The sequence below is a fragment of the Lactuca sativa genome, chromosome 4, assembly GCF_002870075.4.
Source record: "Lactuca sativa cultivar Salinas chromosome 4, Lsat_Salinas_v11, whole genome shotgun sequence".
Taxonomy (NCBI): Eukaryota; Viridiplantae; Streptophyta; class Magnoliopsida; order Asterales; family Asteraceae; genus Lactuca; species Lactuca sativa.
Window position 1 is genome coordinate 327,332,807 of NC_056626.2, and position 13,604 is coordinate 327,346,410.

General features: G+C 36.1%; 2 protein-coding genes across 4 annotated transcripts; both read right to left on the bottom strand.

Moving 5' to 3' along the window:
• Positions 1-2,165: 2,165 nt before the first annotated feature.
• On the bottom strand, positions 2,166-7,107 carry LOC111901872 (uncharacterized). The gene is made up of 5 exons (XM_042901752.1): positions 6,690-7,107; positions 5,937-6,132; positions 3,951-4,070; positions 3,273-3,396; positions 2,166-2,249 (listed from the first exon to the last, which is right to left on the bottom strand). Exons 1-5 carry the CDS (start codon positions 7,105-7,107, stop codon positions 2,166-2,168), a joined length of 942 nt encoding a protein of 313 aa, XP_042757686.1.
• LOC111901871 (disease resistance protein RPV1) lies at positions 4,921-10,024 on the bottom strand. Of its 3 annotated transcripts, XR_008231952.1 has the most exons (7): positions 9,393-10,024; positions 8,634-9,211; positions 8,299-8,541; positions 6,478-8,205; positions 5,937-6,132; positions 5,227-5,483; positions 4,921-5,094 (listed from the first exon to the last, which is right to left on the bottom strand). XR_008231952.1 is itself a non-coding variant. In XM_052770625.1 (4 exons), exons 2-4 carry the CDS (start codon positions 8,877-8,879, stop codon positions 7,189-7,191), a joined length of 1,506 nt encoding a protein of 501 aa, XP_052626585.1. In that variant the 5' UTR covers positions 8,880-9,211; positions 9,393-10,024; the 3' UTR covers positions 6,474-7,188. The 3 variants fall into 3 exon arrangements, 1 of the variants encoding a protein (XP_052626585.1); XR_008231951.1 differs by having other exon boundaries at positions 4,921-5,483; XM_052770625.1 differs by lacking the exons at positions 4,921-5,094; positions 5,227-5,483; positions 5,937-6,132 and having other exon boundaries at positions 6,474-8,205.
• Between the last annotated feature and the right edge of the window lie 3,580 nt (positions 10,025-13,604).

Sequence of the window (13,604 nt, forward strand, 5' to 3'; positions counted from 1 at the left end):
TTTGAATAATAGGAGGAGGCTAGGTCGGGACGTTGAGCACGAGAGTTTATCCGACTTCATTGAGGTGAGTCTTCTCACTATGCCTTCCTCGATGGGGTGATTATGTGTGACCGGAAGGTCTTATGTATATGACGTAAATGTGATGTATGTTGTATATGTTATATGTTATGATATGAGTATGATGATATGGACCGGAAGGTCAACAGAGTCATGGGATGGAAATCCCTTGAGACACCTGGATCGGAAGATCCCATATAGCTATGGCCTGGAAAGGCGTATGTGCTGTACATGGTATTTTGGGGAACTCACTAAGCATTATTGCTTACCGTTTGCGTGTTATGTGTTTCAGGTACCAGTGATAATCGCGGGAAGGCGTCGGCATGATCAGTACTCACTTATGATGGAGATGTTTGGAGATTCTGGGGTTTTTTATTTGTACTCGTGTTATGTAAAAACAATTGATACATGTTTTTGAAAATTGTGATTGGAGTATTCTTATTAAATTAAAATGAAAAAAAATTGTTTTAAAATTTCACAGTGTTACAAAATGAAAGTAGGATGCTATGATAAACAAACAAACAAAAGCATGTTGCTATTCCATGCATTTAACCCCATTCATATATACAACATGTGCTTGTATATAAAAGAGACAAATTGAGAGAAATTTACCCAAGTTTGTGTTTCATCAACTTCTCAACATCTCTTTTCTGCAAAACCATTGAATTTAAGTGTTCATGAGAAAAGATCAAGAGAAGAGAATGAAACTAAGATGAACGTGCTATAAAAAACACCAAATTAATTTCAACCAGAGGGAGACCCAGGCTCCACATGGGTTGGTAATCTTTTCTAAGATTTGCTTTGAATTTATTGGTTTTTCCATTACATTTGCGGGAATCTTTTCCAATCCAGCCAGATTTTGAAAATGAAAGAGGCCAAAAGTTGAAACATGTTTACACAAATAAAGAAACTTTTAAGCTCGCCGACATATTTCATTCCTAAAGCAGCCACAACCGCTTTTTTAAATATGCAACTGGCACCTGAAGTAGTTGATTGAGTCAACAAATAAGAATTGAGTCATTATTCAACAACAGATTATATGAAAGGCAAGGTTATTGCTAAAGTAGTTTTTAATTATAAGTCGTTAGCAATGAACAATTAATTAATTTCCACATGGTTATAAATTTTAATTGATTTAAAGTTACTGGCTAGTATACTAAGTTAAGGGCAGGGGTAAAATGATCATTAAGAAACGTTCTTTGTTCATACTCCCCTTACGGTCATTCAATCGAAAATTAAAAAATTTATTTAGACGTAACGGTAAAATGGTCATTCACTCCCATTCAGTAAAAAAAACAATCTTTCTTCATACAATACTTTCTCCAAACGTAAGGATAAAATGATTAATTACTCTCATATAGAGAAATAGAAAATTTCACGTGTCATGTCAAGACAACTATGTAAAACATCAAGAGCATCACGAGACATACGAAAAGAGTTTGGTTAAATAATAAACTTAAACCATTAAATATTAATGATGGTCGAGCGCAATTAGTACATCTATTGTTTTCATTTTCTTTATTTGTTTAGTAAATAATAACTTAATATTAACCGCTATTATAAAAAAAAAAAAAAATTGTATTAATATAATTATCATATACTATGTGAAAAAATAAAATTTTGATTTAGCATGTTGAACTAACAACTGAATTGAGAAAGTCAAGAAAAGATTAACTTTTTTACAAGTTTGACTTCGTTTCATTCCTCTTTCCATTTCACATACTATTTATACATACAACACTTTATCTAGATCAAGTAATGTGCAACTTTTAATAATAAGAGAAGAAAGCAAAAACATACTTACAAGTCCAGGTGAACCCTGTTTTATAGCTCTAAAAATGTCTCAAATATCATCACTATTCCCATGAGGGAACTAGTTGTATATGTATCTATGTCATGGAGGGAACGAAACAAAATACTAAATGGTTGCAAGAGTACTCAATTTCCTTCACCACTTGATGTCTGATTTAAATTGGGCATCGGCTATAACATAACAGAGTATAAATAATGAATTTTGTTTTAAGCATTCATTTTGTTAAAAAATAATATAAACAGGAATAATAAAATTAATAATAAATTACTTTTTACCTTTTTCAAAAGTAAAATCACTAAAAAAACATATGAGTTTGCTTCTGTTTGCAAACAGCACATTCACAATTTGTGGTGGCTTTTTTCTGGTTAGTAGGGAACGCCTATTCCAAAAAAACAGATTTTTAAAAACAAATTTTTGTATAGGAATTAAAAAGTTGAATATTTGTTATATATGTGTATTACCATGAACAAATGGAAGGCTTCTAGCTATATGATATTGTTAGAATCCTACGGTGGAAGAAAAATGGTCAATCATTATAATATATATATATATATATATATATATATATATATATATATATATATATATATATATATATATATATATATATATATATATATATATATATAATATAGGATGTAATAAATAAATATGTTATGAACCGGACTTATAAGAACAAATTCAATAACATAAAAAAAGCAACCAACAGCTTCAAATATTGATTGATAACCTCAAATAAACCCAAAAGATTAAAAGAACAAATGATAGGTCAGCTGATTCGAGATAGCTACTTTCGCAAGGAATAAATTCTAGATTTCACAAAAAGATTGATGCCTCACTCCCCATTCTCACTACCTCTTATACTATCTGACCTAACAAACTAAATAATATAAAATACCTAAATTGTCCCTGAACTAATGAGATTCTCTTTATTTATTGAATTTCCCATATTGCCCTTATCTAGCCTATGACATAAGTTAATGCATAATAATACCCTACGAAGATTCATGATAATTTTCATGTCGTCCAATGAGTAAACATATCAAACCATCACAGGGGTATTTGAACGATCCAGTAACATTGCTCCTAGCAGCTAAAACATTTTTGCAGACTCTCAGTTTACAATTCAAGAGAATAAAATAAATAAATAAATAAATAACAAATACTAATATAGAAATAAACAATAAATAACCTTCACATCATTTCGTCTAATAATGTAGTTGGGAGATTACAGCAATGAGTTGTACTCCTAGAAGAACTGCATCAAAAAAGTATAATTAATAGAAAAAATTAAGCCAAGAGTTGACATATTTTCATTGGAGGGTTGTTGATCTAAAGGAATCTTGGAAATTGCATTTGCAAATGTGGTTCAAATAATCAGTTCTTTAATGTCTTTAGTTACCAAAATTAGTTCATACGCAATTGTAGGTGATATATCCACAACTTTTTTATAGCATTCATAAGCTACTAATGTATTTCCAAATGATTCATGCTCAATAGCACGGGCAAGATTTTCCTTTCTTGACCTGTGCAACAAAATAAAAATTAAAAAATATATAAACATGAAATTAGCTGGTTTATTTAGGGAAAATCACAAATAGAAACACACTTATTGAGATACTCTCTCTACCAATGTAGGAAATTTACTTAAGTTTTTATATATGGCAACAATGTAACTATGTTTTTTGATAGATAATAGCAATGTACTTTAATGAATAGTAACTGAATTGTTATTATGTGTAACAAAATATAAGTAGGTTGATATATTGGACTACATATTGCCATTGTGATAAAAACATGTAAGTAGGTTGCTATTATGGGTAAAAAATTAAGTACATTGCCTATATTGGTTAAAATGTGAAGTATGTTGTTTCTTGCAACCTAATCTAGATGCATTGATTTCCACAACTAACACCAATTACACTTTAGGAGTTCATCCTTAACTTTTAATCCATTATGGATTCTAAACTCTCCAATTTTTTTTCTCATGAAAATACAAAGAACCACATTAAATTTATTAACGAATAATACTACAAATTTATATGATAGAGTGTAGAAATTGTCAAATGAAAAATAGTACCTAGCACGCTTAATCTTCTGCTCATTCTTCATTGGTAAATGACCTCCATCAAAGACTAAAATAGGTTTAACACCATAATGTCGCAACAAATTGACTCGATGCATACAAAAATCAACATGCCTAAAAGATTAAGAGCACATAAGTCAGTTGGGAATCTATAAAATCAATCACAAAATAATTTTAAGAGATTTCAGATGTTTCAACATACAAATGCTATTCGGAAGACATTCAATATCTGTATCCGAAAATGTAGCTTCTCCAAACATTCTAACTGGGCAAGATTTTCTGGTAACTTTTGAAGACTCAAACATGAAATAATTTTGAGAGATTTCAGATGTTTCAATATACAAAATGCTCTGTATACGATAAAACTAGCTCCTTGAGACATTCTAACTTATATAGGTCCTCGGACACCTTTAGAATACTGCCTTCTATTTTAAGCTTTCTCAAACATGGTAACCCACAGATACTTCTTGAAAATGTCTCATGGTTTATGAAAGCACACATACCTAGAGAAATAAGCATCTCAAGATTTCTGGTGAATGAGGGTGGATCTTCTCTATAATAAGAACTAAACTGAAACTTTGTAAAGCTATTTTTGGGATGAAGTAGGCAGCTTTGTAGGGACTTCACAGTCAGATCTAACACAACTAAAGGACCAACCTCAAGCAGTCAAGTGATTCATCAACACTACAAGAAGTATAATCTTTTACCATAAACAAAAAATAACCAAGCCCCGAAGTACTAAAGTTTAAGTGGACAAGCTTTTTCATATTACCGATAGGAGGGCCAAGTTCTACCAAATTATAACATCTGTCAAGCTCCAACCTCTCGAGATTTGGAGTCAGTCTAAGGTTAAAGGTTCTCAACTTTGAATGACTAACATTAAGGTTGGAGAGCATTTCACATTCATCAGCCATGGCAAGTTCTTCCAGGCAATAATTTCTACTAAGATCTAGATTCTTGAGTGTATCATCCAAAAATTCATGAAAATTTTAAAATTTTAAAACCATCCCACAAACAATCATTGTTTACAATTTAGTTTTCAAAACATGTTTAATATCAGCGTTTTCCCAAAATCATAAATTAAAACACGAGGAGGTGCTCGACCACACCTTCGCCTTCCCGTGATCATCTGAGTTACCTGAAACATAACTCAAAACTGTAAGCCCAAAGCTCAGTGAGTTTCCCCCAAAATACCACCACAACACAAAACCAAAATAATAACAATAAACAACATGCATATAGAGCCTTCAGTCTTAGTGGAACACCCCACCGGCCTATAATCTACTTGGTACGCTCACAGAATCTTCAGTATGATTGGTACGCCACATCGGGCCTTCGACTACGCCCTACTGACCTTCGGTCTATCCGGGATGCCCTGAGTCTGTTGGCCTTCAACACAACACAACACACGTACACACGCACACACAAAATGATGAATAGGGTTTGGGTCTGATTGGAGTACGCCCAGCGTACTTCTGGTATGCCCAGTGTACTCCTTAGAGCATCCGCGATCATACTGCTCGGTACCTATCAGAAAAAGGGAATGGTGAATAAAAATTAAAAAAGTCCTCATTGGTTGCATCTACCTATATAAAGAATATGGTTATATGCATGAAATAGCAACATACGTTCATTTATATATTTATTAAAGTATCTTACTATCATGTATTCCTGTTAATTGTACTTTGAAATCTAACCATTTATAGTAATATCATCAATATACAAATAATATTTCACTTCTATAATTGGGTATAATTTTTTTAAGTATAATATTCTAATAAGCAAAAGAAAAAAAGTACAATGCTATAATTGTGTAAAATTTTCAGTGTACAATGCCTTAATAAGAAAAAGATTGGAAGTACAATGTTAAAATAGAAGGAAATGAAAGTAGGATGATATTACACACACATAGATTAAAGTATATAGCTATTTCTTGCATTTATCTCTAACAATTTAACGGTTTTGCATATCAGGATATACCTCTCATGGTAATTAGTTGGGATCCCACCCATGTTGTAATGGACAGTAAGGCAAAACTGGAATTGGCTTCTTTGTAACATCAACACCAGCAAAGAGCCAAAGATGGCAGCAATTCCAGAGAAGCAAGGAAGTCTCTTCTTGAGAGCCTCTGGTGGTAGATGACCCAAGTGAAGATATATGTGCTCCTTCATTGTTCCTATTATATATAAGTAATCAAGATTATTTTGGACAGAAAAAAAAAAAAGATTAAACACATAATTTAACACTGAAAAGGCACGAAAAAGAAATGTCCACTGCCAAGTCTGGCAATTTTTTCAAATCGGATAAGGCTCCAATATTAATACAAACGATAAATGAGGTACTAAATGAAACCATTTTTAGAACTATATCAAGGATTCTTCTGGTATGTGTAGAGTATAGTACCTGTATTGTTTTTAAATATAATTTGTTTATTTTTAGTTTATGATTTACTTATTGTCAGATCAATGTCAAAATTGAAATTAAAGTAAGATGCATGACCACTAGAAAACAGAGAAAGTACCTGTTAGCTGTGACAATAGTTCTTTGTGAACTGGATTTTCCAGGTCTTTCGAGCTTCTCATAATCATCACACCACTACGTAAAACATCGTTCCGCATCTTTGGGTTTCCATCTCAGTTGTAAAACCATATGACTGAAGAAGCTCTGTCGACCCAAAAATATGCAGACCTTTCAACGAAAGAATGCTCTGGGGTAGATGACTTATGCTTGTACCTTCTATATTTAACACTTCTAAACATTCCAAACGTCCAAATTCCTCGGGCAATTTCTCAACTCGAATACAATCTTGGAGATAGAAATATTTTAGACATTTCATCTCACAGATGCTATTCGGGATATCTTGTAAAAATTCACATGTCCATAGGCTAAGCACCTCTAAACATTCTAATTGGTCAAGATCTTCAGGTAACTTCTCAAGCAATGAACAAGAAATATCCAGAGATTTCAGATGTTTCAGCATACAGATGCTACTTGGAAGCTGCTTAATCTTTGTATATGACAAATCTAGCTCCTCTAAATGTTCTAATAGGTCAAGATTCTTAGGTAACTCCTCGAGGAGGCAACACCATATAAGTTTGAGGGACTTCAGATGTTTCAACATACAAATGTTTGCCGGAAGACGTCTAATCATTCTAGCAGATGACAAAGTTAGCTTCTCTAAACTTTCTAATTGATGAAGATCATCAGGTAACGTCTCAAGCAACAAACAATATCAAAGTTCGAGGGATTTCAGATGTTTTAAGTTACAAATGCTATGAGGGAGGTGTTTAATATCTATAGACAACAAACTAAACTCCTCTAGACATTCTAATTGGCCAAGATCCTCAGGTAACCTCTCAAGAAGCCGTAAATCAACAAGTTTAAGAAATTTCAGATGTTTCAACTTACAAATGCTATCTGGAAGATGGTTTGTCCTTGTAGCCAACAATATTAGCTCCTCCAGAGGTTCTAACTGGTCAATGTCCTTGATCGCCTCTACAAAACTAGCTTTGAGTTCAAGCTTTCTTAAACGTCGTAAACCACAAAGGCTTCTTGAAAACGTCTCAAGATTTGTGCAAGCACACATACCTACAGAAAAAAGCATCTCAAGATTTCTAGTTAACAAGGGTCGATCTTCTTTATAGACACCGTCAAACCGAAACTTTGGCACGTTACTTTTGGGGTGAAGCGGGCAACTTTCTAGGGACTCCACCATCAAACGTAACTCGGCTAAAGGACCAACCTCAACTGATTCATCAACACTACAAGAAGTATTATCCTTTATGTTAAACCTAAAAGATCTAAACCTCAAACAACCACTTAAGTCTATGTGGACAAGCTTTTTTAGACATCCAATGGAAGTGTGAAGTTCTACTAATTTATGACACTCTTTGAGATGTAACTTCTTGAGATTTGGGGTCATCCCAAGGTCAAGTGTCTTCAAGTTTGAATGAGTAATTTTGAGTTCGGCGAGCTTTTGACATTCATTGGCCATGTGAAGTTCTTCCAAATAATATGATTTTTCAAGATCTAACTTCTCGAGATTCGGAGTCAGCCCAACGTCAAGGGTCCTCAACTTTGAATCCGTGAGTAGCAAGCGTCTTAGATTTAGACATCTACTGGGAAAATGAAGCTTTTCCAAATAGCTGCATCCAACAAGAATCAACTCTTCAAGATTTGGTGCCAACCCAAGGTCAAGAGTCCTCAACATTGAACAACAGAGGTCAAGGAATTTGAGCTTGTTAAGGACCTAAAATAAGCAGAAAGAAAAATGCATATTGGTATAATAACAAAACAATGTATGTATATCATTATAATGAATCATGCAAAGCAATCAACCAACCATAATTTTAAGATTACTTGCTTGAAATGCTGTGGGTAAAGATCTAAAAGGGTAACTGGTCCAATGTAGATATCGTAAAGCATTTGGGAAGTCTGGACCGAGTATACCAAACTCGTAATCACTGGAACAATCTCCACTAACCGAAAGAAATCTAAGCTCCTTCATCTTTCTTAGACCTTTTATAAAAATATGCGGATTGAATTTCTTAGAGTGGAATCGTATACATCTTGTCGCTTTAGTACCCTGCAAGCAAAAAGAAGTCACCATGAAACTTGTGTCATAATAACTATAAATGTGTTGATTTTTCCCAACATACAAGTAAACTTTATCCTTACCAAATCATTAGCCAGTATATCTTTAATTTCATCGATTTTCCACAATCGGCTATGTTTATGAGGCTTATTGGGGAGCCAACGCCGAACAATATTCCTACCCATTTCTACAATATGGTCATGCATGCCTAGGTAATCATAATTAATAGTTATAAGAGATTTTTGTTGAAGAACTCTTAAACCATTTCTAGCATGAAATCCACAGCTTTTGAGCGCTTTGATAGCATCATCTTTCTGCCAACCTTTCATGATGCATGCAACATCTAGGAATATTTCCTTGCAATGACTTCAAACCAGACAAAGAAGCATTTGAAACTTCCCTTACATTCTCCACGAAGCTTTTACCTTCAAACCGAAAGGATAGTTGATCAAAGAGAGCTCTTGCTAAAGTTGTCTTTCCAGCACCTCCCATCCCCTTGATCCCGATCATGCGGACATCATCACAACCAATTCCTATAGATGGTACAAGATTTTTGATCCGGGTCTCCATTCCTATTAACTTTTCATCAATGTTGAAACTGATGGAACGCAACTCTAGTGAAATCTCTTCAACTATTCTCTGGATAAATTTAGCTTCGTGCCTGTATTTTAAAGAAGATTCAGTTAGCTTACTCAAAATTCCATATGACCGGTCACTTTCAGATCTAGAACATACAACCCCATGTGAAAAACTTGAGTTAAAATTTGACAATCTAGCTAAGATACAGTAGATCAAAAAGATTCAAAATACAATATTATTGCAGTGAATGATTGAAGAATTACCCATCAGCAGTCTTCTTCAACTCCCATCCAGCCAGATCCGCTGCTTCTTTCAGAGTCTCTCTCCATTTTTTCCCGGCTGACTCTTCCTTTTCATGCTTTGCAAAGGCTTCTGCCACTGCCCCACTTTGTTTGCGAACTTCCGATGGTTCCACATCATAGAAGACAGGGTAAGCCGTATGATCGTTTGTCCCGTGGCATTCCATTATCTTAACAAGTTCATCCAAGCACCAGGATGAAGAGGCGTAGTTCTTGGAGAAAACAATGATGTACAATTTGGAGTCTTCAATGGATCCGATGAGATCATCACTAATCTTTTTACCTTTTTTGATTCTCTCATCGTCCTTGTAAGTATGAATGCTTTTCTGCTGGAGAGCATGATAAAGATGATCAACGAAGTTCGTACGAGTATCTTCACCCCTGAAACTCAAAAACACAGCTCTTGTTAACGGATGACTTTGAAGAAGACGCCATAGAAGGTATGATTAAAGGATCCAAAAAAATCAAATCTTTGTTGGGAAATTTTATGCAAAATGATTGCAAAGAAACTTGAATAAGATGACTCTTGTAAAGTCAACGTGATGGATTTGTTTGGAAAACCTTTGGAACGGATGGACAAGAATAGACATTCGTTTGGTAAAAAAAAAAAAAAAAAACTGTATGTTTCATAATTATACATAAATGGTCCATGTGTTTTTGTCAAAGATAATCTTGGTGAAAATCACGTATTGTATATCACTCAATAATAGAGTACATAAGAAATATATATGGATTACATAATTACACTTTGCACCCCTATAATAATAAAGTATATTAATTGTCTAATATTCCCCCGCAAGCTAAGGCCGGGGAACGACCTGTAGCTTGGATCTTATCTCAGCAAACCGTTGGGATGACAATGGCTTTGTAAATATATCTGCAATCTGATCATGTGTGGAAATGAATTGTACCGAGAGTTTCCGCGCAGCTACCTTTTCTCTGACAAAATGGAAATCAACCTCAACATGTTTCGTGCGAGCATGGAAGACCGGATTTGCCGATAAGTATGTAGCACCCAAGTTATCACACCACAATACCGGAACAGATTTCATAGAAACTCTGAGTTCTCGAAGGAGTGCTTCAAGCCAAGTGAGTTCGGCTACAGTATCAGCTAAGGCTTTGTACTCCGATTCCGTTGATGACCGAGAGACAGTTCGTTGTTTTCTGGCCGACCAAGATATGAGATTGTTGCCAAGATAAATGGCATATCCCCCGGTGGATCGACGGTCATCTAGGCTACCAGCCCAGTCAGCATCCGAAAAAGCATTCAAGGAAGGAGCATGAGAATCAGTGTAAGCATGAAGAACAGACCCTGAGTTTTGTTTTATAAGAAGACCATAGTCAGATGTTCCCTGAAGATACCGAAGAATCCTCTTAACGGCAGACCAATGATTGATAGTAGGAGAATGCATGAACTGGCAAACCTTGTTGATAGCATAGGTGATGTCTGGACGAGATAAGGTAACATATTGAAGGGCCCCAACAAGTTGACGGTATTTAACCGGGTCATCGAACAAGGCACTATCACCAAGATACAAATTGGCAGTGGTAGTAATCGGAGATGACACTGGCTTTGCATGAGAGAGATTTGCCCGTTGAAGTAATTCTAGGATATATTTCTTTTGAGACAAAAGAATGTCTGAATCTTTGGGAACCAATTCAATGCCCAAAAAATATGAAAGAGATCCCAAATCTTGAAGGGCAAATGTTTGACTCAGCTGTTTAATGATCTTATCGATGGCAGTGGAATTGTTACCGGTAAGGATAATATCATCGACATAAACCAACATATACAAAGTGGTACCCTTAGATGAGTAAATAAATAGTGAGGAATCGGTCTTGGAGCCATGGAAACCGAGAGCTTGTAAAACCTTTGTTAGCCGATGAAACCATGCACGGGGCGCCTGTTTGAGCCCGTATAGAGATTTGTGAAGCAAGCAGAGATGATGAGGTTTCATAGGATCAACAAAACCAGGTGGCTGTCGTAAGTAAATCGTCTCGTTGAGTTCTCCATGCAAGAAGGCATTTTGAACATCCAATTGTCGTAGAGACCATTTCTGTGTAACAGCAAGAGAGAGAACTGTACGAATAGTAGTAGATTTGACAACAGGACTGAATGTTTCAGTGTAGTCAATACCTGGTTGTTGATTGAAACCTGTTGCAACGAGACGCGCTTTGTACCGAGTGATTTTACCGGTTTGATCTCGTTTAAGTTTGTACACCCATTTGCAATCAACTACATTTGCATTAGGAACAGGTGGAACAAGAGACCATGTTTGATTATGCATTAGAGCATGATATTCTTCATTCATGGCAGCTTGCCATTTTGGTGATTTGTTGGCATTGGCAAAGGTTGTTGGCTCGATTGTAGAGAAGTCAGTATGACTAGTGAAGGCATAAGGGTTAAATGGAACACGAGGTTTGGGATTAGGGCGAAGATGAGAGGGGCGTACTCGACGAGGTGGATGATTAGTATGAGCATTGGCATTACTGGAGGTAGTAGGTGGAGGAACTGATGATGTAGGAGTAGGAGCAGGAGGTGTGGATGGGCTGTTGGGTGTGGTATCATCAGAATGGGTTGAAGTGTTTGGTGAGTTGTCAGTAGCGGGTGGACTTTCGGTTAGGGTTATAGGAGTGATAGTTTCAGAGGAAGAAATAAGTGTAGGATAACTAGAGATATATGGGTCGGAAGGTGTAGGTATCTCAGGTGGAGGAACGGTGTGTAAAAAGGGGAAGTGTGGTTCAACAAAACGAACATGACGGGCGATGTACATGCGATCAGTGGTGATATCGAGGCACCGATAACCATGGTGATCAGGACTGTAACCGAGAAAGACACATGGAAGGGAACGAAAATCCATTTTGTGTTGATTATATGGACGAATATGAGGATAACACAGACAACCAAAAACACGCAAGAATGAAAAATCGGGTTTGTGAGAAAAGGCGTGTTCAAGAGGTGACACATTAGATGCTGTACGGGAGGGCATGCGATTAATCAGGTAAACAGCTGTGTCATAAGCATAGTGCCAAAAACGAGATGGTACACCGGATTGAGCAAGCAGAGTGAGTCCAGTTTCCACAACATGTCGATGGCGACGCTCAACAAAGCCGTTTTGCTCACTCGTGTGAGGACATGAGCGTCTATGGGTGATGCCAAGAGGAGAAAAGAAATTAGGGAGGTTTCGAAATTCGCCACCCCAGTCAGTTTGGACAGATTTGAGTTTTGTGTTAAACTGTCGTTCAACCATAGCTAGAAAGTGTTTAAATTGAGGAAACACATCAGATTTATGTTTTAAAGGGAAAAACCACATGTAACGAGTAAAATGATCAACACAAAGTAGGAAATAAGTATGTCCATCAGAAGAGGTAATAGGAGCAGGTCCCCATACATCACAAAAAACCAAATCTAAAATACAAGAACTTTTAAAATTCGATAAAGGCAAAGACAATTTAGATGATTTTCCTACATGACATGCATTACAAGGAATACATGACTTTTTGTGCAAAACTGGAAGAGAGTATTTTGATAGCATGGAATGTAAAAGTTGCGAATGAGGGTGACCAAGCCGTTGATGCCATGTGTGAACAGGGGCACGAACAGCAGTGAAGACCTTTCTTGAAATTGGTTGGAAAGATGGGAGGTGAAGCGAGTAGAGCCCGTTCTTACTTGGACCCGTGAGGAGGATATTGCCTGACTTCTCGTCCTTCATGGAGTAAAAGGTGTCATGAAATTCAAAGAAAACATTGTTATCATGACAGAATTGTTGAACAGAAAGAAGATGTTGTTTAATTTGTGGAACATGAAGAATATTGAGTAAAGAAAGCGGTTTGTTTGGAGAATGAAGCTGAGTAGAACCGACATGTAAAATGGGTAAACCCTTACCATTGCCAACATGGAGAAAATCTTCACCATAATATGGTTCAGCCGTGCCGACGCTAGACGATTCTGGTGCTACATGGCTGTTAGCACCGGTGTCAAGAAGCCAGGAAGGAGATTGTGACCGGTAATCAGCATGATTGGCTGATGATTGTTGTCTGTTGCGGAAGGTTGCTGGGTCACGATTCGGACAATCAGATGGGATGTGACCAATGCCACATTGGTTGCAAGTTCCATACACCATATTCTGATTGGATGCCCAATTGAATTGTCCTCTGCTGGTTCGATTGTTCGAA